The sequence below is a fragment of the Lichtheimia ornata genome (genome assembly GCF_029851405.1).
Source record: "Lichtheimia ornata isolate CBS 291.66 chromosome Unknown scaffold00074, whole genome shotgun sequence".
Taxonomy (NCBI): Eukaryota; Fungi; Mucoromycota; class Mucoromycetes; order Mucorales; family Lichtheimiaceae; genus Lichtheimia; species Lichtheimia ornata.
This window is the reverse complement of record NW_026695394.1, coordinates 93416-119015: the sequence shown is the minus strand read 5'-3', so window position 1 is coordinate 119015 and position 25600 is coordinate 93416. Positions and strand designations below refer to the sequence as shown.

Sequence of the window (25600 nt, the reverse complement as noted above, 5' to 3'; positions counted from 1 at the left end):
CTTTAAATAAGACAATGTCCCCTCCTTCTCATTTCTTTATCCTCAACGATATCATATCATGCCTTTTATTTATAGAGCTGCATCTGCAGTACGAGGGATGAATCGCACCTTGTATGATTGAGGAAGCACAATGAGACCTCCACTGACACGCGAATGGATATCGGGATACACAGGCTTGCCAGCGGCATCCAATGATGGCTCAATGGTGTACTTGGATAAAAGGCGTACCATTGCCACAAACATCTCGACTTCAGACTACATAATATGAAAAGCAAGTGAGTCATTTCTATTAATGATTCCCGGACTTGTTCAATGACGTTACCAGATAGATACCAGGGCACACACGTCTATAGAGAGGGAAGTGTATCAGCTATGTACATCATCATACGCCATTTTCCTCTTCTTCTTACCGGCCCCATCCAAAATTGAAATGATCTCGGTTTTCAAGACGTCCATTGGCTGATGTTGTCATGGTAGAAGTGTTTTCAATAAACCTTTCAGGAATAAACTTTTCTGGCTCTGAGAACACATTGGGGTTATGATGCATGCCCAGCATGTTGGGAAATACAGGCGTTCCTTTGGGGATCAAGTAACCCTGGCATTCGACTACATGTATAATGTCAATCACAGCAGCGGACGTTGTTGTTGTCATGGCAACGTACCATCTTCTTCTACCACATGTGACATGCCAAATACGGATGGTGATCGAAAACGCATCCCTTCCTTTTGCACAGAGATAAGATAGGGCAACTCACGACGCTCGGCAAAGGATGGGAGTCTACCATGGTCTTGAACAAAGATATCAATTTCAGCTTGGATCCGTTTTTGTACTTCGGGATGATGAGCAAGGATAGCAAAGAGCCATACGAGTGAAACAGAGGTCGTATCTGTACCAGCAATAATCATATCACCTATGTATAATGTATGTAAATCATCATGATTGCTTCAACAACAAGAGCATCCAACAAGCTCATTACACTTACTCATGGTGACAACGACATCCCTATCGTCTAATTCATGCTCCTCCAAAATGTTGTAAAAATGGCGAACAAAGCAATCCTTTTTCGAATCGAGGGCTTGCTTGATCAACCGCTCAAAGATAGCATTTCGCTTTTCAAGCAATGCAAGTTGCACTTTGCGTTTCTTTGTGCGTTGTCCAAACTTGTCGAAAAACTTGAGAATGGGCAAAAATTCGGTCACATCACCCTGTAACCCACCCACGGCGAGCGACTCGTCAACGTAATTGGCAATTTCTTGAAACAATGGATCATCCACGGATGTGGCACGTACACCAAAGCATGTCAACAATACGGCATTCATGGTCATCACTTGAAGTGCCTGACGAGGATCGATGCCATTGGGATCAGCGGCAAGTCGCTCAATGAGATAGTCGGCTTCCTTTTCGAGCATCGGCATAAACTTGTCAACCATGGGTGGTGCCAGCACCGAAACCACTGGATGCAAAACAATGAATGTTAAGATTCAAAAGAAAAGAGAGAGCACGATCTTAATGGTATGTAATACCTGCTTTACGTGTATTCCTCCAACTTTTGCCTGTAGGTGCAAAGACCAATCCCCTATAGAGAATCATCGTAAGCAATATCTCTCTCTACTACTTGGACACGATTACTCACTTTCCACCCATTGCATAATACTCGTATACGAATGCATTAACGGGTCGGCTTGAAGCGACGGCTCCTTTGATGCAAAACAAGTCGTATGCAAACACAGGATCTGGATACCATCGTACGTAGTAGAGTGAGCCACGTTGATTTGCCTTGTAATGAAATAATAAAGCTTACCACTGACGACGATCCATTTCATCACGCCCAATCGGACCTGCATTACAGGACCTGCATATACACACAACACACACGCATGTGACAAGTACATGTGAGTAACATCGCGCGTGCATCACCTATTTCCTATTCACACACATACCCACTTGTTCTTGCCATTCAGTAAACTTTGCGCCTACATCATCTCCAATAGAGAGCAAGTGTCCTATTATGTATGTGTAACATGTTTCGCGTAAGAATGTACACCGCGCGAGTGGGGTCGATGATACTAACCGAGATAAGGGTAAGCACCCTTGGGTTCAGGGATCTTTTTGAGTCCTGCGTACTTTTTACGGCTGCTGCTGCTGCTTGTTAATTGGCGTAAGATGTAATAGGTGCCTGCACAAGCCGTAATGCCAGCCACTGCTTTGAGGGCCGTATCCATGGTAAGGATACGATCATGACGACTGCTGCTGGCACTGATCCAAGAAGACAGGCTACTGAAAAGTGGCATCAAAGTGTAAGGTGGGTGGGGGGGGAAAGGTGAATAAACGAAACGAAGAAGGGCGGCTATATATACCACCACCACCACCCGCTTATTTAAGTTGGAAGGCAACACAGATATTTAAATACGATGTTGCGATGCACCGACAACAAAACATTCCTTCCATGTACGTCACCTTGCATTTTTTCCCTTGTGAGATTTGTAATACAGCATGATCAAACCACGACATGGTGGATCTTAGAACTAATAGTCCAACAACAACCCTATACAAAGATGTGAATGAGAAGCCCCATGTTGAACTATGTTACACCACAACCGGCAAAGATATGCACAAAGTCCTCGGACGTGTCACAAGCTACTGTCATATTCGTTACTGCTACTATTCTTCACGATTCCCGATCTTCCATTGGCGGTAGGACCTCCACCCTATCCCTCTGTGTTGCGTCACGAAAAAAGTGAAGGTAAGAAAGGATGATCCCCATATTGAGCACTTTATCACAGCCAACAATCCATATCACAAGCAATAATGAGACGAGAGAGTATAGCAGCAAAAGGATGTATATATTTGAATCAATGTTGGTATACTACTGCAAAGGTGAGGTGAGGTTGATTATAATGCCCATGGTTCGGTTGACCGCGTGTTGCGTGTAAATGATCGTTGTGTGCTGTGGATCACGTGAATTACAGAACACCACCTCGGCTGTAGCCGTCTTCATGTGATTAGCTAATATCGAAAAGTGTGCGCGTACCTTGATCCATATGAAAAGCGAGGGTTGTATGTTAGATGCTTGATGATGGATGTCATCCCCGCTGATCGGGTTGTCGTTGCCTGTTGACCATCTTCTTCTTCAACACATCTTTCTCGTAAGTCGTTGGCAGTTGAACAAGGACCCGAATTGGTGAACTGAGTCATCCATCAATTAAGGTCGTCGTTGCTGTTGTTCATTCGATACCCCCATCGGACATGCAAAGAGACGTTGAATGTTGCTGATCGGTTCCTTAATGTGAGTTTCGCATGCTACTCTTACAGCATTCACTGTACGTGTACTCAATTCCTAACCTTTATCCTTTAGAAATGGCTCCATTGTGTGGCTAAGGATTGGATTGAGAACGCCATTGCGCCTTGATGTCGAAGAAGAGAGGAAGCAAGAAGAACGTCCTTGACAGGAGCAATACTACGCATGAACGCATCATCCGTGCCTATTTTTCAGGCAGCGACAGCACTCACTCTGCTTGCATGAACAACAGCCGAGACAACGGGGATCCACTTTACATGATAGCCACCCCAATATGGAAATGTCGGACGCTTTTGGATGTTTTCAACAGAACAATGATGATGATGATGATCGTAACTGCGCCATGGTGGGAAAAATGAAGCGGGACAAAGGATGGTTTCACGACGCGCGCGCGCGATCATGATAAGAGCGATTGACGAGAGGACGCTTTTCGACCCTGCTTGCTCTCTTTTTCACACACAAGATGCCTTCCTTATCTCGTTTATACAAGACAGCATCCGCAGCTGCATTGATACTTGCAGCAACAACTACCAGTGCTGCTGAATCAGCCTCCTTCTTTCAACAATCCGTCCATGGTTTGAGCAACATTTGGCACCATGGTCAGCAAGCGATTATCGGCCAAAGTGTATCTCATCATGATTGTGGCAGCTCCAACATCGACCATCATCATGACATGGATACCGGATTGCCATGGCAACAATCGCCCGAAGAGGAACAACAACGTCAAGATGGCTTTTTAAAGTCATTTTCACATCCTGCTTTTCCAGAATATTCAATGCGTTACAAGACACCTGAGATCTGTGATCCTAGTGTGAAGCAGGTGGGTTGAGAGGGATTATGAACATACACCGAGGATCGGCTTTACTCATGGTCAATGTTTTCCCGGAGAATAGATCAGCGGCTATCTTGACATTGAATCCGACAAACACTTTTTCTTTTGGTTCTTCGAATCACGCAACAACCCACAAGAAGATCCCCTTGTGTTATGGCTCAATGGCGGCCCTGGATGCTCATCCATGTTGGGTCTTCTTACTGAATTGGGGTATGTGCTGTGCTACCATGGATGTAGCGTACTATGCTAACATATCATTTATCATCAAGACCATGCCGAGTAAATGAAGATGGAAGTGGTACGACTTTGAATGAATACTCGTGGAATAACAATGCAAGCGTCATCTTCTTGGATCAGGTAAATTTGCCTTTGCACAATCCCATTTATGCATTTGACATTAATCATCATGCGTTGTTTTGTAGCCATTGAATGTAGGATACTCTTATGGCAAGGGCGGCCCACTCGATTCAGTCACTGCAGCCAAGGATGTCTACGCTTTGCTTCAATTGTTCTTTAAGGAGTTCCCTCAATACGCTGATCTTGATTTCCACGTTGCTGGTGAATCATGTGAGTGCCTTACAACAAGCGTCTATCAAATCACATGACCACTTACCGTTCTTCTTTTAAAAAGATGGTGGCCATTATGTTCCTGCCATTGGTGGCGTGCTCAACCGCAACAACAAGGCCAAGCTTGGCGCCTCATCTTCTGAATTGAGCGCATGGACATCCACCCTTTCTACGATCAACCTAAAGTCACTTTTGGTGGGCAATGGCTTGACAAATCCACTCATCCAATACCAGTATTACTCAAAGTACGCATGTGGAAACTCTTATGGACCTGCATTGGATCAAGAAGTATGCGACAAGATGGATGACAAGTATCCAGCATGCGCCAAGCTTATTGAAGATTGCTACGCCTCACAAAACGTGCTTGCTTGTATGCCAGCTGTCATCAAATGCAACCATGACATGATCGAGCCATACCAGAAGAGTGGCAAGAATCCTTATGATGTCCGCAAAGATTGTGTAAACAGCAATTTGTGCTACGATATCATCGAAGGCATGGAGACCTACTTGAACCGCCCTGATGTCATGTCGGCTATTGGTGCACAAGTGCAAAAGTACACAAACTGCAATGATGGTTTCGGCAGCCAATTCAGCGTACGTGTTTGTTGTTGCATATGGAACGTACGTATTCCTCATCCCTCTATTTTAGGCACATGATTGGATGCGTCCCTATGTTGATGAAATTGCACCCCTCTTGGAAGATGGAATCCGTATTCTTATTTACGCTGGTGACGCTGACTTTATCTGCAATTGGATGGGCAACAAGGCTTGGGTCATTGAGTTGCCTTGGAGTGGCCACGAGGAATTTGCAGCTGCCGAGGATACGCCATGGTTCTCAACTACTGCAAACGAGCAAGGTGGTGAGCTTCGTCGTACAAAGGATGGTCGATTTGCCTTTTTGCGTGTCTTTGATTCAGGCCATATGGTGCCCATGGATCGTGGTGATTATGCCATTGACATGCTAAACAACTGGTTGCACGAAGAGCTTGTTTAAACGTCCTGCCTATGTATCATTGCTGGCTATTTTGTACGTCCTTTTGTGTAATAAATATCATCTATTGGTGGAATAGCTGTCGTAATCTTGTGATGGCCCGTGCTCCTTTGCTTGTTATGCTAATCGAACCCAACCACAAAATGGCTGAGTGTGATGTTGGATGGTATCCATGATAACCCCAATGCAGCAACATTATCCATTTGTCCCGCACATACGTATAGAATTGTGTCTACAAATGCATGCATTGCGAATACAAACGTTTACGGCAGCACAGCAACCATGTCACAACGATGCAGCTGACATGATGGTTCAGATCGCGTCTGCAACAACTGCGGCATCAGGTGGACTTATCTTTAGTTCTCATAGTATGATTGATAAAGCATAGATTTGGTGATGTCCAAAGTGCATTTGAACCTTTCTAAGATCCACTGTGGATACATACAAACACGTAGGGATGCATATCCACAAGGAACGCACCACATGTATGTTCAAAAAAGGGAGCATTTTACCAGCCTTTATTATTGTTAATAATCGACTATGAAAAACATGTTGATTCTAATGACATATCAATAACATGATTTTTATCCGAACCTCTCCAAGACAGGCCATTTTCGACATTAGGGGCAGACAAGCTACATATCATGCAAATGTATGAGTGTCATGCAACTCTGGAATTACCCTGGAAACGTGCATATCGCTTTCTCTTTAGAAATTTGATACTTTACAAGATCCTTTATATTCCGGTTAGCCGTCTCTGCTTTTATAATGGTGCATGTTGCATACACTGCAGCACGTTCGAAAAAACCCACCTTGCAATCAGCATGACAAAGTTACAGGCACGCCAAGCAACCACCATACAAACAAAAGTGTCGTGCCTCTCTAGACCAACAGTGGACTTGAAGGAGCATACATATTGTCGCTTTCAAAGATAGAGTTTCGAAACGTACATTTTGTACATCCGTTAATGGTGGCTCGTGCTACTAGGCCTGCAGCATCATGCATATCAATGTATTAAGTAATCCCTGGTCGTAAAGTAGGGGTATCGTTCAATTGGCACCTGCTCGCCTCCTAGTAAACAAGGAAAATACCAGTTCTGCGCTTTGAAAAACATGTATTGTAAAGCGTTAGTAGAGACCAACATGGGAGAAAAAAGGATGTTAATCTGCATCGATTCAGGCAGCTTGTGACTGAAGAAAAAAGGTATATAAGATCGTATCAAAACACTTCATCATGGCCATCATCAATCCAAGCACCAGTAGTTGATTCCAAATCATGAAGTTGAACCTGAACCTCTTGCTCAGTATCTCGCTCTTGTTTGTTCTTTCAATCCATGCGGTGGATGCCGCTTCTGAATTTCTGGCGCCAGTAGCCCAAAAGCATTTAGACACATATTGTAAACACCTCGGCAACTCATGCTCGTCATTTGAAGATTGCGAGTATAAGTGTAAGTACTTCACTTTGTATCTAAGTAGCTGAGCACTAAAATGTCACCTGCTTCCTAGTTACTCAAAGCCGTTGCTGTTACCAAGGATCCTGCTATCGGGCATCATCGATGACAACTTCCTCCTGGGCGGATGTATGCAAAATAGAGAACATGGACAGCAATTGTAAATAGGTTTATCATCGTTGTCATTAACAAAAAGTGCCATGGTGGCAATAAAACTTCGATTTACTATGAGCTATACGAGTCGTTTCAGAGGCATAATGAAGATGACTTGTCACAGTATTGATAGCATAGGGTGTCTGTAACAAAGATGGCCAATGACCTAAATAAGTGGCATGTATGCCAATCGCTTTGATTTAGTTACTTAGTCTGGCATGGTCAGCCCGCTGCCATGTTCTACGTAGCAAAGCTTATCGCACACCTGCTTATGAATAAACTAAACTAGTTTAATGATTTCAATAAAAGAGCAACTATTAAGAGCCAAAGGTGTCCCTACAGTAATACTATGAATGTGTAGAGGGAGAATAGGAATCTAATATCCACGAGGGGGGTTGGGCTATGGCTGTTGCATTGATCTTCCACATGCACATGACTCCTCCCACACACGCCAAGCTCTTTTCCCTTCTCTTGTTACGCTTGAACAACAGCCAATCGTCGTCAGTCGAGTACATCATGCTTCACCAGAGACGAGCACCGATTCAACACGCCAACTTGAAGAACCCACCGTGACAAAGCGTGTTTACATGAGCGACCGAACATCAGCATTAGCGGCATGCGGCAAGTTCGAAGCAGCATTGAGAATCGCCCATTTTGTACAGAAAGCGCTCCCTTCGTCTGGAATGGGTTACTTGTGTGAAGGTCACGTGCATCAAATACAAGGACGATATGAAGCTTGCATGGACAGTTGTGATTGAGGATTTTCGGCTGTACCATCATCTGATTCTTACTATCAGCAACTTGTGCATGTGCGATCCATGGCAATTCCATCGAGCCCAGTTATCATCACTGCAATCTGCCATTGTATGAGTAAGTAGACGCGTGATTGCTTTATCCAATAACAACTAAAAATGATGACATAGAGTACTCCCTCTAGTATCTGTGCGATCAACGCTTACACATTTGGAGATTCACTTTCGGGATGATGATGAGGAGTTGCCATATTCCATTGACTCTTGATATCACTACGATGCTACGGTGCCCTCAACGACATCACTGATATTTCTATGACGATGACTTATCCGCATTTGAAGGAGCTGGAGCTTTGACAACAACTTGGAATCACATCAACTTGACAGCTTGACACAACGACTAGTACCAGACTTGGAGCAGCCATCACATGGTCGAGCCATATCAGAAAGCGGCAAGAATCCTTATGAGCGCAACATGGAAACCTACTTGAACGTCCCTGACGTCATGTCGCATATGGGTGCAATGATGGACTCGGCAGCCAATTCAGCGTACGTATTTGTTGCTGCGTTTGGGTATGGAAACGCGTATCTCTAATCCCTCTATTTTAGGCACATGATTGGATGCGTCCTTATGTTGATGAAATTGCACCCCTCTTGGAAGATGGAATCCGCATTCTTATTTACGCTGGTGACGCTGATTTTACCTGCAATTGGATGGGCAACAAGGCTTGGGTCATTGGATTGCCTTGGAGTGGTCACGAGGAATTTGCAGCTGCCGAGGATACGCCATGGTTCTCTACCACTGCAAATGAGCAAGGTGGTGAGCTTCGTCGTACAAAAGGATGGACGATTTGCCTTTTTGCGTGTCATTGATTCAGGTCATGTGGTGCCCATGGATCGTGGTGATTATGCCATTGACATGCTAAACAACTGGCTGCACGAAGAGCTTGTTTAAACGTCCTGACCATGTAGCATTGCTGATTCGTACGTCCTTTCTATAATAAATTTCATCTATTGGTGGAATAACTCTCGTAATTTGTAATGCCCCGTACTACTTTGCTCGTTATGCCAATCACACCTCGACCACGAAAGGATTGAACGCCATGTTGGATGGTATCCATGGCAACCGCAATACTGTAACAAAGTTGTGCATTTGCCTCAACACACGTACGTGTAGTATTGAGTCTACAAAGCAAGCATTGCGAATACAAAGATTTACAGCAGCACAACATCCATGTCACAAAGATGCAGCTGACATGATGGTCCAGATAGCGTTAGCAATAACGTGAAATCAGGTGGACTTGTGTTTGGTTCTCTTAAAATGATTGATCAGGATGGATTTGGTGATGTGCAAAGTGCATTTGAACCTTTCTAAGACCCAACTGTGGATGTTGCCGTATATTTGTTGATTCATTCATGTAGGGATGCATATCCACAAAGGAACGCATCATATGTATACTTAAATGAAGTGTGAGCCTTTTGCCAGCCGTTATGATTGTTATGTAATGGACTATTAAAAACATGTTGATTCCAATGTCATCTATATGACGTGATCTTCTATTCGAACCTCTCACAAGATAGGCCATTTTCAACATTAGGCTGGTAAGCTGAATATTATGCAAATGCATGGGTATGATGCAAACTCTGGAATTGCCCTGGAAACGTGCATATCACTTTATTGAAAGTTGGTACTTTGCATGGCTTTCTATGTTACAGTTAGTCACCTTTGTTTTTATAGTGGTGCACGTTGCATACCTTGTACCGCGTTTGAAAGAACCTACCTTGCAATCAGCAAGATAAAGTTACAGACACGCCGAGCGACCACCGCCACTTTAACAAAAGACCGGTCGTGCCTCTCTGGATCAGCAGTAGAGCTGTAGGAACATACACATTGTCGCTTTCAAAGATAGAGTTTCCAAACGTACGTTTGTATATTCGTTCAAGGGTGATTCTTGACCCCACCACCTGTAGCATTATGCATGACAATGTAGTAAGTGATCCCTGGTCGCAAAGTAGGAGTATCGTTCAAATGTCATCTTCTCACCTCCTAGCAAACCAGGAAATAACAATTCTGCACTTTGAACAACATGTATTGTAAAGTGTTAGTAAATTGTTAGTAAAGACCAACATGGAAAAAAGGATGTTCTTGTGAATCGCTTCACGCGTTTCGTGACTGACGAAAAAAGGTATATAAGAAGGTATCAAGATACTTCATCATAGCCTCCATCAACTCAATCGCCCGTATTTGGTTCCACAACATGAAGCTGAAGCTGAACCTCTTGCTCAAGAGTTCGCTTGTGTTTGTTCTTTCGATCCATACGGTGGAGACCGCCGTCTATGGCGTATATGGTACAGTAGAGCGAGAGATGACCAAAACTTGTATGCGCCTTGAAACCTCATGCTCGACATATGAAGATTGCGGGTATCGCTGTAAGTATTTCATTTTATATCTAAGTAGCTGAGCACTAAAAATGGCACTTGTTTCCTAGCTGGTGAAGGCCGTTGCTGTTACCAAGGATCATGCTATGCGGCAGTGTCGTTTTCATTTTCCTCTTGGGAGTCTTCATGTGGAATCGAGAACATGGACAGCAACTGCGAAATAGGTTTATCGTCATAGCCATGTTGTTGTCATTAACAAATAGTGCCATGGTGGCAATAAAGTTTCGATTTACTATGAGCTATGCGAGTCGTTTGAGAGCATCATGAAGATGCCATATCACAATATTGGGAGCATAGGGTACTTGTAACATGATGATGATCAACGAGCTTTGTATCGTGGCACATTCGTCGCATGTCGTCGCATTGATTTGATTTAGTTAGTCTGGCTTGATCAGCCCCGCTGAGGCTATGTTCCCACATGGCAATGCTTAATATTGCACTTCGACATTATCCCCATCACCAGCTGATGAATAAAACAAAATCATGGTTTAATGATATAAAAAGAGTGACTATTAAATGCTAAAGGTGTCGCTACAGTAACAAGATGAAGAGGCATTTAATATCCACAAGGTCGGACCACGGGTGTTGTACCAGCTCTTTCTTCCGCATGCATATAGCTCCTCTACTCACACCAAGCCCTGTGGGTATCTTACTGTCTCCCTTCTCTTGTTATGCTTGTACTGCCAATCGTCATCACTCAACCAGAGACGAGCACCGATTCAACACGCCATCTTGAAGAACCCATCAGGAAACTAGTTGTTTACATACACGATCAAGCAGCACCATTAGCAGCATGCGGCAAGTTCGAAGAAGCTTTGCGCATCGCCCACTTTGTACAGAAAGCGGCTCCTTCGTCTGGAATGGGTTACTTGTGTGAAGGTCACGTGCATCAAATACAAGGACGATATGAAGCCTGCATGGACATTTGTGATCGAGGACTTTCGGCTGTACCATCATCTGATTCTTACTATCAGCAACTTGTGCATATGCGATCCATGGCAGCAAAGTACAACACTTTGAAGGTTGATTTTATGAAAGAACTTCCTTTGGAAATCATCGAGACCATTGTCCACAAGCTGTTGGCTGGCGTGAAAGTTCGCCCAAAGCAGCTCTGCGAGTATCTTTCCATTTCTCGTCTTTGGCAACAAAGGATCTTGGAGTATGCACGTGATTTACATGTTGTCAGTTCTGGATTTTACCGCTTTGAAGAATATGTCTTGAAACAATCAGCACCGCGTATTACAGCATTGACGCTCCAATATGAAGCCGCTCCTTATCAGCTATTCCATCGTACCCAGTTTCCATCACTGCAATCTCTGACATTGCACGAGTAAGTAGATCCCCTGATTGCTTTATCCAATAACAACTAAAAATGATGACATAGAGTGACATCTGATCATCCTCACCAGCAGGCTGCTGTCTTCGCTTCAATAGCATCGGTGCGATCAACGCTTACACATTTGGAGATTCACTTTCCGTATGAGGAGGAGCAATATCCCATTGAAGACATTCTTGATACTTTTCAACTTTTGGTATCATTACGATGCTATGGTATCATCAACGACCTCACTGAAATGTCTACGATGGCAACCCATCCTCATTTGAAGGAGCTAAAGCTCTTCCCTGACTTTGAGATCAACTTTGAATCACATCAACTTGACAGCTTGACACGACGACTACCAGCCTTGGAGATATTGTGCGTCCATCGATGTGTGGATTCAAACGCTTTACCAATGATTCAGGACAACTGCCCAAATCTGAAATTCATCATGTACAACGATTTCCTGGACGACGAGCCTCACAAGAAACGGATGAGGACATGCAGCAAAGGCAAGGAGGAACAACGTGGTTTGCGAGTACTCACTATGAACCGGGGATGGGAAGAGGACGAGCTCCATGTGGATACCGTGGACGTGGTGACATCGATGACACGCAACGCACACAGCCTACAATCGATCTATCTTCGCTTTGAATGCATGAGCATCCCTGATGTGATAGATGTTACCTTTGACCACCTGGCCTATTTCACCCATGTGATCTTTTGTCACGATGATCTGACGCTTTCCATGTGGGTCATACGCAACTCACCCCATCTCCAGCACGTTGAGCTGATCAGAAAACAATATCAATATGAAGACGAAGGCACCAACACATATGATGAACCTGACGACCCTGAATTCGACAATCTCGATCAATTGTTTGCCATGCTATCAGGTCTACCCCATTTGGAAGTGGTCATTGTTCAAATCAAAGGAAGCAACGCAGCTGCTGGTATACACCAATTTCTTGAGTATCATACCACCACCACGATCGAATCCAAGTTGAGACATCTTGATACCCCATACGATAACCCGCTGTCAATCGATACATTGGATATGCTGACACGATTACCATGCCTCGAAGACTTGGACATCCAACCACCTATCCAAGGACAAGATGATTCATATTGGTTTGATGCAGTGTGTCAGTTCTTGGAGAAGCTTGCAAAAGGATGCCCGCGTATACGACGCTTATCATTGTACGGCATTACTGGAGACCATTTACCAGCCTTACAACAATTCCCAAACCTGGAAAAGCTATACGTGGAGACGACTCAAATCACCCAAGACAACTTGTCGATCCTTGCAGATTTCCCGAAACTTGTAGATGCTCGCGTGGATATGTCTAAGCATTTGGAAAAATTAGATCCTGAGGTTCAGCAAGTATTGAATAATAGTATATATACATTTACGATCAATTAGATTCATCGCAAAAGATCAATAAACATGCTATGATGAATTGGATGGTTGGATGCTACATAGCTTAAGGATCCCATGTATATGAGTACGCTTTGATGTTTAGCTTGACGCATATGCAAACTACCACGACAAAGGTGTATGCAAGTAAGAGATACGAAGATTCTTTGGCTTCTTTTATGTAAAGAGGCATCAAGGCTCTTTCTACAGCACCATGATTGATAGTCATAGCATGGATGAAGGGTATGAACTTCTATAAGAATGACTCGCGATGATTACATGAAGGCAGCTGAGGTGTACTTGAGTGTGTGTGTGGAAGCCTTTGTAGTCAAACAATGCATGTATGTGGAACAGTAAGCCAAAGAAACATCTTAGATGCTGCGTACCCGTGTTTCATGCAACACAAATTACACGCATATTAACTCTATCTTAGCTTTTTGCCGATGGAGCCATGGGTATATCCATGTTTAGTATGGCTCTTGCTGATAGATTTTCTCCCCCCGCAAATATTGTTGCCTCGTTCATATCTTTGGAACAATTGTAAGCTGCTGCTCCGAATAGTCATTTTATACTTGTGTGTGCGTGTGTATGTGTTTGTGTACAATAAAGGGAACAAGGCTATATAATTTATGGCACGATAAAAAAAAAGATAGGTTGTGCGTGTGTAATGTTAAAGAAATGGGACCTGCTATACAGCGGCAAGAATCATTAAAAGACATGAAAAGAAGTAAATACAAAAAGCAAAAGCAAAAAGAGAAGGAGGGAAAATATTGGGTAGAGTAGTACAAATAGAAGAATATGGGTGATATTGCATGATGGGAACGAATGCAGCAGCAGCGTATTATTACTGCTTGCGTTCAGGAGATTGATATAGCCAATCGGTCACCATACGTGGTGGCTGTTGTTGTTGTTCACGAGCAGCAGCAGCAGCACCATGCGTTGTCGACATGCCAGGTTGTGTAGTGGTTGTATCATCGTGATAGTCGCTTACATCAAACTCGCTTCGTGCATCATGTTGATCTCTCAACCCAACGTTGTGCATGGGATATTCAACTGCACCCGTGGCAGTGGTCGTGTGATACGACATGTCAGTTGTGGGGGTGGGGAACCGAGTCTGTTGGTTTTCGGGTGCTGAGGGGCGTGGTGGTGGGGGTGGATCCACCATTGAAAACACAACCGATTGACTACTATAAGGATCCTCAATCGACATGTTGCGTTGATACACCGAGGTAGCAGCTGCTGCCGATGTAAGAGGTGCAGCTTCTGTTCCCATGGAAGGTGGATAGTCAACATTGACCGGTGACATGGGTCGCATAAAGACGCCGTTGCCATAGCCATCATGTGGTTGCGATGATACGGGAGATGATTGTTGCTGATACTTTTCACTGCCATAGGCACTACCACCGCCATTGATAACGTTGTTGTTTTGAATAAAGTTGGTGATACGTTGGCTTAGTGGACGGCTGTTTTGGGTCAACTCAACATCATTCTTCGATTGGAATTCGGATTCTTGACCCGAGCGAGAAATGGCAGAGTTTTGAGGCGTTGACAAATTACGACGAGGATGGAAAATCGAGATCTACAACAGGAGGAGGATCACGTGTCACTATCAGCCCATCACCATCTTGAATCCCACCACTTACAAAGAGCAACCAAAGCACAATGATACACATGTTAACATTGGCAATGAGTAAATCGCATGCAAACTTGTTGGTATTAATGGTCTTGCCATCGGTCAAGCCATCGGCACACAAGATCACAAAGCATGCGCCATAAATGAACAAGACGCACGTTAAGATGATGTTCATCTCCTTAAAGTACGACAATCGATTGACAATGGCAGTGCTGGTTGAGCTCTTGGTACGCATTGAATAAGCAATAATACGCTTAAATCGAAAGTTGGATCGAATACCCAGGAATGCGGTGATCAATACTATAGTAGCCGCCAGCCCATTAACATTCATCCCATGATCCATCCTCTATTACTTTTTACCTTCACCGCCATAGGCCAGCTGTGGTACAATCTCGCTCATCAGCTCGTCATAGCTCCAACGCCATTGAAGAACCGGAAACATGGCTACGCTACCTAAAGCCCTGCGTGCAGCAAGCGGAAAGATAAAAGCATGTGAGAAATGAAAAATGGTTGGGGTGATGATGATGGTGGTGCCCATTGTCTCTTTGCACACACTTACCAAAGGATATAAAACTTGAATTCAAAGGAACCCATGAAGCTTCTTTTGGCAACGCTATTGGACAAGTAGTTCCAAAAGCATTGCATAAGGAAAAACACGCTTGTGTGAAAAGCAAAGGTGACACATTGGAGATAGTCCATTGGCTACAGGTTACACAATAGGTAAGACAATCAGGGTGTTACGGTTTTTTCACACACATGTGTGAATGGATTGATATCCACGTTGCTTTACCTGTATCGGTTTTTGGTTCTCAGGTGACCAAAACGCATATGGTTTTTGCACGATTGACCCAGTGGGCAGCATCATGAACCCCTCAGTGTACTTGATGTAGGTTGAATAGAAATCTATGAGGGGATCCATCATGGTTGGTGAGTTCCACAAGCACAAACATGCCGTTTTACGATCGATCTTTATTACCAACTACCGCTTGTGTTGTCATCATTATAAACATAATGACCGTAATGATGCTTCGCAGCTCGCCAGCAAAGAATTTGGAAGGTCGCAAACACTTGAACCTGTCATTTTTCCAAATGCTGTAGATCAGGTACGCGGTAATGTATACATCGAGAGTAGAACGCTCTATTGTGACCATGAAGGGGATAGCGCGTAACTATGTTAGCATGCGTACAATGATATCACATGGCAAAAAGAAGGATTGAATGATCAGCAAGAGTACTGTACCTATGTATGAAAAATCACTAGATGGGGCCAATGGTGGGATGGTCAATGTTAATGAAATATTAAAACCGGTTATGTGAGTCCAGGGGTTGTATTCTCATTTTACGGATTGTTGGTGTGATGATAATTCCCGGGATTCTCGGCCATGTTTGATTGTTTCTTTACCTGAGATGGGTCATTAAAGCTGTCTACCCGAAAATAGAGTATGTATAGGTGTTCTTTGTTGGAATTAGATGTATAAAGAATGTGAGAGGCGTCGTCTGAGCGAGAGAGACAAAGAAAAAGAGAGAAAGGAGGAAGGAAGGCGGGAACGAGGGGGTCAGGGCCACATTCTATTTGCAATCAATTGCACAGTGGAGATACTGTGCAACGTAGCTGGGCTTTTCTCAACAATTAACACTTGCTTCTAACGGCAGTACCATTTGGGATGTCCGCACGCGTCAACCTGCCAATTTAGTTCCGCTTAAGTGATAGGTGAAAGTGTGAGAGGGTGATGAATACCGGAGTTTGGGGACCAAAAAAAATAACATATTGGGGATCCAGGGCAACCTCTTGTTCCTTTTTTTCTTTTTCACTCCATCCTTAAACTTACACTTTTTCACTCTCACTCTCTCACTCACTTCTTTCGTTATACGGGAAAATGATGAGACACCTTACATTCGTTTTTACGTCATTGCTTATGATGGTGGTGGCAGTAACAGCTTCTACTGAATTGGAACAAATGCATCGCCTTTTCAAACGCGAAGACAAGTTGCCATACGACACTCTTCCCAACACCAACTGCCACACCCCTTCCGTTTGCAGCAATATCAATCAACCTGTCAGCTGCCGTTGCGATGACATTGTCACCGTCTGCCACAATCAAAACGGCCAATTCTGCTGGGGCTCCCAGAAATTGAACCAAACCACCAATTGCCCTTCGATTCCTGATTCTTGCAGCTCTCAATTCAACGGCACTGCCTCATGTCTTTGCAATGGCGACAGCGTTTTGTGCGTTGACGGCTATAATCATTACTGCTACGGTACCTATAGTGGTGACGCTGCAAGTGCCTCGGTATCCTTGCAACCTATCCCAGAACAATCAGCCTCCGCCACGTCGTCCTCGGATTCGAGCGAGTCTTCTAATTCTGGTGAATCGGCAGCTGTGTCCCTGACATCCATGAATACCACTTTGCTTGCTGCTATTATGGGTTTCTTGGCTTTCTTTTCATTGTAAAATTATCAATCAACACCACCCCCACCCACCCCCGACTCCTCCTACAACACACGAAAAGGAAATCTCTTTGCCCCATCATCATCACCACCATCATCACCCCCCCCCTTGTTCCTTATCCTTCTCTTTTTTTTTACCTTTGGGAACTCTTTATTCATTGATAAACATTACACAACATACACACATTTTCATTCTTCTTGATTGGATCTTTGTTTTTGGCATTTCTCTATAGACTCATCTTTCTTTTGCATACACAATGAAGATATATCGGGGTACTTTTTTAATCGCAAGACTCGGTCTCCGATGTTACACGTTACCAAAACTTGGCCATTATGGCATTTGATTTGTGTTACTGTGAGCGAATGAAAAGGTGCTGTGTCACACAAAGTGAAAGCAATTAAACTCAATAATTACTGAGGAACGCATTGATCACTCTTTAAAATCTTCGAGGTTTGTACATATAGCACAAGGGTGTGGGCTTATTCGGTTCCGGTACGGGTCCTTTAAGGGGCTAAAAAGGGATGGTTGAGTCTCATGCATGATAAATCACCTTAATCCGACATACATCATCTGATGATGTCGTCGTCGGCAAAATCTTCTTTTTTCAGTTAGGTAGATCGGCAACAACCAGCATTGTGGATGAATCTCATAATACAGAAATGTGAGTACAGAAATAAAAAGATCGCTCCACCACGCATAGCAGCAGCAATTGAGCCGCGTTTATGTAAATGAACAAGTTAATTGAGATACAGTCATCTTGTGTATGGGGTGTACTATTATGCATATGAACCTGGCAAATGATGATGCTTCAGGATAAACATAGGGAGGAGAAAGGATTCATCAAAAAAGGGAATACCTAAAGTGCTGCGAGATGGGTGGGACAATGATGATGCATTAAACAATACAAGGAGATGTTTAGCATTGTTACGCTACGAATTAGTATGAGGACAACATCTATTGTGTCAATGTTTATGGAGATAAGCATATAATGATACACTTTATTCTACTTGTTATTAAGCATGTTGGGGGCGTGAAAGGCGTCCAATGGCAAAGACGAGAATACTGAATGCACAAAGGATGGCATTGCATCGAAACATCCAAAGGGAGCCGAGATAGCTATCGAGGTAACCACCCAAGAGCGCACCTAAGCCATTGCCAAGGCCAAGATGCAACGAACCAAGAACACCTTGAGCAACAGCACGTTGCTCTGGAGGGAAAAAGCTATCGACTTCGCTGACAGCCGTGCTCCAAAAGATGGCAAAACCGAATCCATGCATGGTCTGCAAACAAATCGCAATCACAAAGCTTACAAACGAGTCCGGCACCAACCACGTGTAGGCAAGACAACGCGCAATGGTTACAACATGAGCAAACACCACCAATTTCGTCACGCTAAAACGCTCAGACAGCTATATCAAACATACATCAGCCATCTTTCTTGTTGCAATGATGAAAAGTGATGATTTTCCTTACTTGTTTGGAAAAGTAAAAACACAACAGCTCTGTAGAACCACCCACAGGACCAGTCCACCCGATCCAGCTTGCCGGCATATGGAGATGATTGTTGAGGAACAAAAAGAGGTAATTGATAACAATGGATAGCACGATACCAAACAACAAGGTGGTGCTCAAAAATGTCAAAACGCGAGGTGATCGAAACGAGGCGCCATCTGGTACTTGTACTGAATCCGATTCTTCTCCTGTAGCAGCTGGTAGCAATACGGAGGCATGCTCCACCGATAAGACACGTGATACTGCCAAGCCCAAATTTGTTTCCAATGCATCATTTGCTTCTTCTCTTAAGGTACGTGCACGCGATACAATGGAGGAGGTTAACTTTAGTTGGTTGGCTGCGGCCCCAATCCATGCTTCATCTTCCTTGCCATCATAGTTGTATTGTGTCGATGATGCTACCTGGTGCAAAAGCCTTGTGCGTTCATCATTCCCTGCTGAAGGATCCATGTAATCGTTGTGCTGATGTTGTACACTGCTCTCATCATCCAAGTAGTCAAATGTTGCAGGAGAAGGGATGCGTGTCATAAAAGCGAACACCATGAAACACAAGGTCGAGCCACCGCATACCCAAAACATCATGTCCAAATTGTTAGTGATTGACATTAATACACCCACAAGAAGAATAGTCAATCCAGCAGATACGGATCCCCATAATCGTTGCTCCCCTATTATAAATCATGTGACGTGTCAGATAAAAAGATACAACAAACGTGTGTATGTGTGTGTGAGCACTTGCCATAAAGGATCTTGTTAGGGCCAAGGATTTTCATGACTGCACTGTCAACAAGAGCCACATTTGGTAACGCGAAAAAGGCAAATGCCAGGGATAGAGCACATGTTGCCATGACAACCGATCCATTACTGTCACCAGCATCACCACTACCATGGGAGGAGGAGGAGGAAAACGTCGATAGAGTAGCATCATACATGGCTTGTACATAATGACCAATGCCCATGATACACATCACCGAGAGGCAACCGATACAGCCTGTGATTGCCATGGTAACGCCATGAAGATTTGGACGTTTGTCTACAACATAGGCCCATATAGGACATGCAATGGATTGAACAAAAGGGGCTATGGCTATGGTAAAGCCGATCTGGTCGGATGAAAATCGAAGCACATTATGATAATACAATGCAAAGTAGGGTGGGCATGCCGTTAGCAAACCAAAGACGGTAATGTAAAGTAATTTACAAAGAAGGTACATGAAATGATGTGTGAATGAGAAAAAAGAGAAATGACAATGGAATCATGGGCGAAAAAAGTGGTGGATGGATGTTTTTATATATCCAAGAATGACTTTTCCCGCTTATTTGCTGCACACAACATGCATGTTGGGCAACCCTCGGTATAGGTCCTTGCATCGGCCGAGTCAGTGCTGCTGATCATTGATTGTTTCAAGGGTTGGTCAGAAAAAAATAGATGCATACCACACACGCAAGCGGCGGGTACACCGTATTTGCGGGGTCAAAATGGAGTAACAACTCTTATCGCTCGGCACACTGCAAACTTTGTTTTCGGTTTCTCTCTTTTGTAGTTCGAGCAATTTATCCATTTTAGTTTCTGACATCTTATATATGGATTTGGGGATGAAAGGGTACGCTATGCGTTGTTGTTGTTGTGTGGGTGTATATATGTGTGTGTCGAGAGAAATGATTTATCTTACAGCATACTGAGGAAAGGGGGTTGGGTAGCGGATCGAGATGGGGGTAGTCAAGCCTTAAGGTAACCAAGCTCGGTGAAGGTTTGCTTGAAGGAGTCAATCACCTTTTGGATATGACCACGCTCATCTTCCATGACAGAGATACCCATGTGGCTACATTAAAAAAGGATGTCAGAGTCAATATCCCTATTACTTTTTCTTTCTCCCCCCAAATCGACACACATCACGTGGTGCCTATGCTTGACATGACGCGTGTGTGTGTGTGTGTGATAATCCGAATAGTCAACTTACCCAATTCTGATGTACTTGGGAGCACAGTCCTTGTGAAGACCACCAGCGATTTGGACACCCTTGCCAGCAAGGCTGGGAACAACTTGGGGAATAGTGATACCTTCAGGGAGCCAAATGGCGGTCATACCATTGGCAGCACCCTCCTCAGTGTGAGCCAACAACTTGAAACCCAAGTCTTGAACGGTCTTGCGGAAGTTGGAAGCAACTTGTTGGTGCTTAGCAAAGGTAGCCTCCATGGGTTGGCTGGTGATGCGCTTAAGCGAAGAGTGAAGAGCATAGATAAGTTGAACAGCGGGAGTGGCAAAGTAAGCAGGCTTGCGGGATTCGTAGGCTTGCATGACTATTTTGGAAACATGTGTCAATCATCATGCGATACACACACACACACAATTCCCACCCCTCTCCCTCACTCTAAATGCTCAAACTCATTTTTCCTTTTCTCTCTCCCTTCTCTTGAATCATCATGCTACTTACTAGGGATCCACTTGTTCCAGTTGGAGTAGTAGGAAGGAACGGGGGTCTTGCGGCTCTTGAAGACTTCAATAGCGTGGGGGCTGGCAATGACAATAGACAAACCAGGGGGAACACCAAGACCCTTTTGGGAACCAGTGATAACAACATCCAAGTTCCATTCATCGAAACGGATCTCCTCAGAGCCAACAGAGCAAACACCATCAACAACAACCAAAGTCTCAGGGGAGTTGGCCTTGACGATCTCAGCTACGCTCTTGATATCGGAAAGGACACCAGTGCTAAATGAAAAACATGCATGTGTCAGAGATTTGTAATAGATTATCTCATTCCTTTTGAGTCACTACTTACGAGGTATCAACGTGGGTAACAGTGACCATCTTGTACTTCTTGCCAGCAACGGCTTGCTTGATCTCATCAGCGGAAGGACGACCACCAACGGGGGCACGCAAGTGAGTGATCTTGGCACCATAGACTTCCAAGCTAAAACAAAATTACAATGACCGATTAGCCCACATGCATGCATGTATACTTTCATGTGTGTGCTGATGAATCATCATCACAGCCTCCGCCACCCACAAAACGTACCATTCAGCAAAGTGGTCACCAAAGTAACCAGTGTTGATAACAAGGACTTCATCACCAGCTTCGATCAAGTTGACCATCATGTCCCAACCCAAAGTGCCGGAACCGGAGACAATGAAGGGTTGAGCCTTCTCAGAGAGAACGACCTTACGGACCATCTCGATGGATTCACCAAAGACGGGGATGAAGTTGGGATCAACGTGGGAGGTGGCAGGAGTGCCCATGGCAGCGAGAACATCTTCGTGGAACTCGATAGGGCCTGAAACAAGGAGTTGATGTATATGAGTGAACCAATTGCTGCTGTCAAACACCCTCTTTTGGTTGCTCAACCGGATCCAGAGAGCCTACTTACCAGGAATCATGCAAAGTTTGTGAGGAGCCATTGTTTTAGTTGGGATAGTGAGGATGCCGTAAAGAATAAAGACAACAAAGGAGACAAAGGTGAAGAACAGCAAAAAAGGCGAGAGTTGGCAAAACGAGCTTGCGTATTTACGTCCAATCATGTTGGTGACGCGTTTCTCCCGAAAGACCAGACATTCAAAGGTACTTCCGTCAAGGCGGCTTTTTTTCTAACCGACAAACAAAATATACCTCATTAGACTCCGCAATCACACATTCACCCCGCACTCTGTTCAGCCCTTGACAACCAACCATATTCAAGAATACGTACATTTTTCCCCAATCCAATCTACTTAGCGTGCGAAAACAATGGACGTCCTCTGGTTCCTTTTCTTTTTCCATCACCAATAGCCCGTGGTTTGTTTATAGCAATGCTGTGTAATGCTTGGTTTGTCAAAAGGTTGAATGGCAACGATTCATTGTACTACCACCGTTATTATTCATCATCGAAGGATCAACACATTCCCTTTCCACATACCCACACACATACCTCATTGTCCCAAAATCTGATCCAATCACATACTGGGTGAATCCCATACATTCATTCGAAACCCTCTATTACAAATACTTGTTTCAGCATGGCTAGGGAGCAGCAATTCATAGCGAATGGGAGATCATCTACCTTGGTTGCCTGCTATGGATATGAACCGCGGCACAGTAGATCTTGGGCTCATCCTTTTCTTGTTTCGATCCGGTGCAATGTAGTGCATGGTATATTTTCCCCTGTGAACAAGATTCATGCAGCCGAAGTACAGTATGATTGTATATCCGAACCCTGTTTTATACGTACTTTTGCATAATGTCGTTTTCGTTCTCTATCTCTTTCGATTCTCTATCACATCGGATATACAAGTAGTATTCCACCGCACAGGCATCATCATCATGTCATCCTCCCCACCCTCCATCCGAATGATGTTGCGAGCTGCTTTGCCGTATTGGTCTTTTTCTCACGCATATCCAATTCCAGGTCTTTTTTTCCAATGAATGATGTCAATCGATCTTTATTGCGTGCTTGACACATATTGCCTGATAAATATATATATACATGGGACAGCTGCTGCCTAGCAAGTGAGTGAGACGACTCGATCATGTGATTGATATCCCCCTATCGAGTGTTGTCCTTGCAATGGATGTATCATTCGATCCACGAGTGTCGCTATATCAACCTGATCCAGTAAAGCAGTAACTCGAACATATGGAGCGTGGTGATACTGAACGCGTTGTGGGTCATAAAAGTGCGAGCTTGGTGTATTGAAATGCAAGTCGTTGTCGCGCATTGCCACCACTGCTGTACACAACGACACGTTCGATTGGGCGAATGACGATTGCTGTGAGCTTGGTTCCTGATAGTTGGGGATGTACGTGTGTCGCCAAAAGAAGCGTGTGTTGTGAAGCAGTCATCCATAAGCTGAATAGCTCCATCGCGATCGCCCAAAAGTCAAAGTCACTCGTATCAATGCCAAACGAAGTTCATCATGGCCATGTGAGGCTGCTCAATCGCACGATAGTGGTCAACGTAATGTGAATGAGAGAACTTTATCATAGAGAACATGTTGAAGAGAGGGAGAATGAAAAAGTCGGGAGAAACGATACCATTGATTCCCAGCGCTCTTATTCTTTATTATGTGATCCGCTGCTATATGATTCTACTAGTAGTGAGCTCAATAGAGCTGATAACATCTGTATCATAAAAAGATGAATGTTTCAGCGAGATGCATCTGTGTCCAAGGAAAACCAAGAAGTGAGCAGTACAGCCAATCAACACGTTCACTGGGATGACACACACACATCACAAGGCTACACTCAAGCACGCAATCTGCCCACAAAGTAGCACCAACATTTGGATTGGCATCACACGTGTGTAATAATCCCAAGATGCTTATCGACCACAACATCCACTTTTCGACAAAGGAACGAAGAAGCTGATGACTATGATATGGATTTGATGTTTCAAGGGAAATGCTTTATGTAAATGATGATGATGTTGTTGTAGTGTTGTAGAGAGATGGACATGTTTTAATAAACATTGCATGATAAGCTCACACGCACGTACAACTTGCATGAAATTAGGCTGGTTTCATTTTACTGCGTTACGCAAATGAATGATCACGGTCTGCAAGACGATGGCGCAATTGTTCGAATACCCAATAAAATTCAAAAAGCGCACCAACAACAAGGTCTGTGACCCCAATAAATACAGCAAGACGCGACAGCGGAACGAAAAGACACCTCTTTTTCTTCTTTTATTCTACTCACAAACATGACTCTTCGTCTCGGTTCTATTGCTCCTGGTAAGTTGCTTGCTTTCATGTTGGCTATCAAGGGTGTATGGTACATAGACACGTATGTGGATGTGCGTGCGCGTGTACGTGTACCTCCCCCACCCCCTTTGGCTGAGCGGAGGACAATAGTAAGGTTTGCTTACCGGCATAAACTGACAAGGGGTGATTTTTACATGCTATAGACTTTGAAGCCAAAACCACCAAGGGTGATATCAAGTTCCATGACTTTATCGGTGACAAGTGGGCTATCTTGTTCTCCCATCCTGCTGATTTCAGTAAGTTGATGATGATGATGTCAATGTGACCTAAGAAGCTGGGCTGTATTTACTTATGCAAACAACAACAACAATGATAGCCCCCGTTTGCACTACCGAGTTGGGTCTTGTCGCTGCTCTTCAAGATGAATTTGACAAGCGCAACGTCAAGGTGATCGGATTGTCTGCCAACGACCTTGATTCGCATGAAAAGTGGATCAATGATATCAATGAAATCAGCAATGTCGACCTCCAATTCCCTATCATTGCTGATGCTGATCGCAAGGTCTCTGAGCTTTATGACATGTTGGATCATCAGGTAAGGAAACGCATACAGAGGGAAGCATAAAGTGTATACTCATCATCTTCTTTTAGGATGCTACCAACATTGATGCTAAGGGTGTCCCATTCACCGTACGCTCCGTCTTTATTGTGGATCCCAAAAAGACCATCCGCTTGATCCTCACCTACCCTGCTTCCACTGGCCGTAACTTTGATGAAATCTTGCGTGTCATTGACTCTTTGCAACTTGGTGACAAGCACCGCATCACTACTCCTGGTAACTGGAAGAAGGGCGATGATGTTATTGTTCACCCAAGCGTGTCCACCGAAGAAGCTCAAAAGCTCTTCCCCAAGGGTGTCAAGGTCGTGCGTCCTTATCTCCGCCTTACTCCCTCTCCTTTCTAAAAAAGCTTATCCTTTCTCAATTGCACATATATTCTCACATACTTTGCTTAGCTATATCAACACCCCCATTTATTCCATTGCTTGAATGACAAATAATACGTGGTTCTATCAGAGATACTTTTTGGATGCGTGTGTGTGTGCGTGTGTA

At 44.0% G+C, this 25600-nt stretch overlaps 10 protein-coding genes across 10 annotated transcripts; 6 read left to right on the top strand and 4 right to left on the bottom strand.

Moving 5' to 3' along the window:
- Positions 1 to 69: 69 nt before the first annotated feature.
- O0I10_010700 (uncharacterized protein) lies at positions 70 to 2292 on the bottom strand (the record flags this gene model as incomplete). Its single annotated transcript, XM_058490678.1, has 10 exons — positions 70 to 255; positions 323 to 347; positions 411 to 606; positions 663 to 911; positions 984 to 1454; positions 1525 to 1577; positions 1635 to 1734; positions 1803 to 1853; positions 1942 to 2004; positions 2073 to 2292. The coding sequence occupies 10 exons, from the start codon at positions 2290 to 2292 to the stop codon at positions 70 to 72; spliced, it is 1614 nt and encodes a 537-aa protein (XP_058338576.1).
- A 1470-nt stretch (positions 2293 to 3762) lies between these two features.
- On the top strand, positions 3763 to 5692 carry O0I10_010699 (uncharacterized protein; the record flags this gene model as incomplete). The annotated part of the gene is made up of 6 exons (XM_058490677.1): positions 3763 to 4119; positions 4193 to 4341; positions 4401 to 4488; positions 4554 to 4698; positions 4763 to 5292; positions 5348 to 5692. 6 exons carry the CDS (start codon positions 3763 to 3765, stop codon positions 5690 to 5692), a joined length of 1614 nt encoding a protein of 537 aa, XP_058338575.1.
- Positions 5693 to 6964: 1272 nt separating this feature from the next.
- On the top strand, positions 6965 to 8999 carry O0I10_010698 (uncharacterized protein; the record flags this gene model as incomplete). The annotated part of the gene is made up of 6 exons (XM_058490676.1): positions 6965 to 7136; positions 7195 to 7268; positions 7497 to 7513; positions 8387 to 8597; positions 8654 to 8864; positions 8923 to 8999. 6 exons carry the CDS (start codon positions 6965 to 6967, stop codon positions 8997 to 8999), a joined length of 762 nt encoding a protein of 253 aa, XP_058338574.1.
- A 1303-nt stretch (positions 9000 to 10302) lies between these two features.
- Positions 10303 to 10661, top strand: O0I10_010697 (uncharacterized protein; the record flags this gene model as incomplete). The annotated part of the gene is made up of 2 exons (XM_058490675.1): positions 10303 to 10474; positions 10534 to 10661. 2 exons carry the CDS (start codon positions 10303 to 10305, stop codon positions 10659 to 10661), a joined length of 300 nt encoding a protein of 99 aa, XP_058338573.1.
- A 493-nt stretch (positions 10662 to 11154) lies between these two features.
- Positions 11155 to 13224, top strand: O0I10_010696 (uncharacterized protein; the record flags this gene model as incomplete). The annotated part of the gene is made up of 2 exons (XM_058490674.1): positions 11155 to 11813; positions 11868 to 13224. 2 exons carry the CDS (start codon positions 11155 to 11157, stop codon positions 13222 to 13224), a joined length of 2016 nt encoding a protein of 671 aa, XP_058338572.1.
- Positions 13225 to 14062: 838 nt separating this feature from the next.
- On the bottom strand, positions 14063 to 16002 carry O0I10_010695 (uncharacterized protein; the record flags this gene model as incomplete). The annotated part of the gene is made up of 6 exons (XM_058490673.1): positions 14063 to 14797; positions 14862 to 15151; positions 15212 to 15312; positions 15411 to 15553; positions 15642 to 15754; positions 15828 to 16002. 6 exons carry the CDS (start codon positions 16000 to 16002, stop codon positions 14063 to 14065), a joined length of 1557 nt encoding a protein of 518 aa, XP_058338571.1.
- Positions 16003 to 16767: 765 nt separating this feature from the next.
- O0I10_010694 (uncharacterized protein) lies at positions 16768 to 17304 on the top strand (the record flags this gene model as incomplete). The annotated part of the gene is made up of 1 exon (XM_058490672.1): positions 16768 to 17304. One exon carries the CDS (start codon positions 16768 to 16770, stop codon positions 17302 to 17304), a length of 537 nt encoding a protein of 178 aa, XP_058338570.1.
- Positions 17305 to 18314: 1010 nt separating this feature from the next.
- O0I10_010693 (uncharacterized protein) lies at positions 18315 to 20027 on the bottom strand (the record flags this gene model as incomplete). Its single annotated transcript, XM_058490671.1, has 3 exons — positions 18315 to 18710; positions 18775 to 19481; positions 19553 to 20027. 3 exons carry the CDS (start codon positions 20025 to 20027, stop codon positions 18315 to 18317), a joined length of 1578 nt encoding a protein of 525 aa, XP_058338569.1.
- Positions 20028 to 20533: 506 nt separating this feature from the next.
- On the bottom strand, positions 20534 to 22770 carry O0I10_010692 (uncharacterized protein; the record flags this gene model as incomplete). Its single annotated transcript, XM_058490670.1, has 8 exons — positions 20534 to 20636; positions 20775 to 21114; positions 21249 to 21526; positions 21597 to 21728; positions 21834 to 22089; positions 22183 to 22399; positions 22501 to 22518; positions 22720 to 22770. The coding sequence occupies 8 exons, from the start codon at positions 22768 to 22770 to the stop codon at positions 20534 to 20536; spliced, it is 1395 nt and encodes a 464-aa protein (XP_058338568.1).
- Positions 22771 to 24489: 1719 nt separating this feature from the next.
- Positions 24490 to 25452, top strand: O0I10_010691 (uncharacterized protein; the record flags this gene model as incomplete). Its single annotated transcript, XM_058490669.1, has 4 exons — positions 24490 to 24520; positions 24694 to 24786; positions 24867 to 25084; positions 25141 to 25452. 4 exons carry the CDS (start codon positions 24490 to 24492, stop codon positions 25450 to 25452), a joined length of 654 nt encoding a protein of 217 aa, XP_058338567.1.
- Between the last annotated feature and the right edge of the window lie 148 nt (positions 25453 to 25600).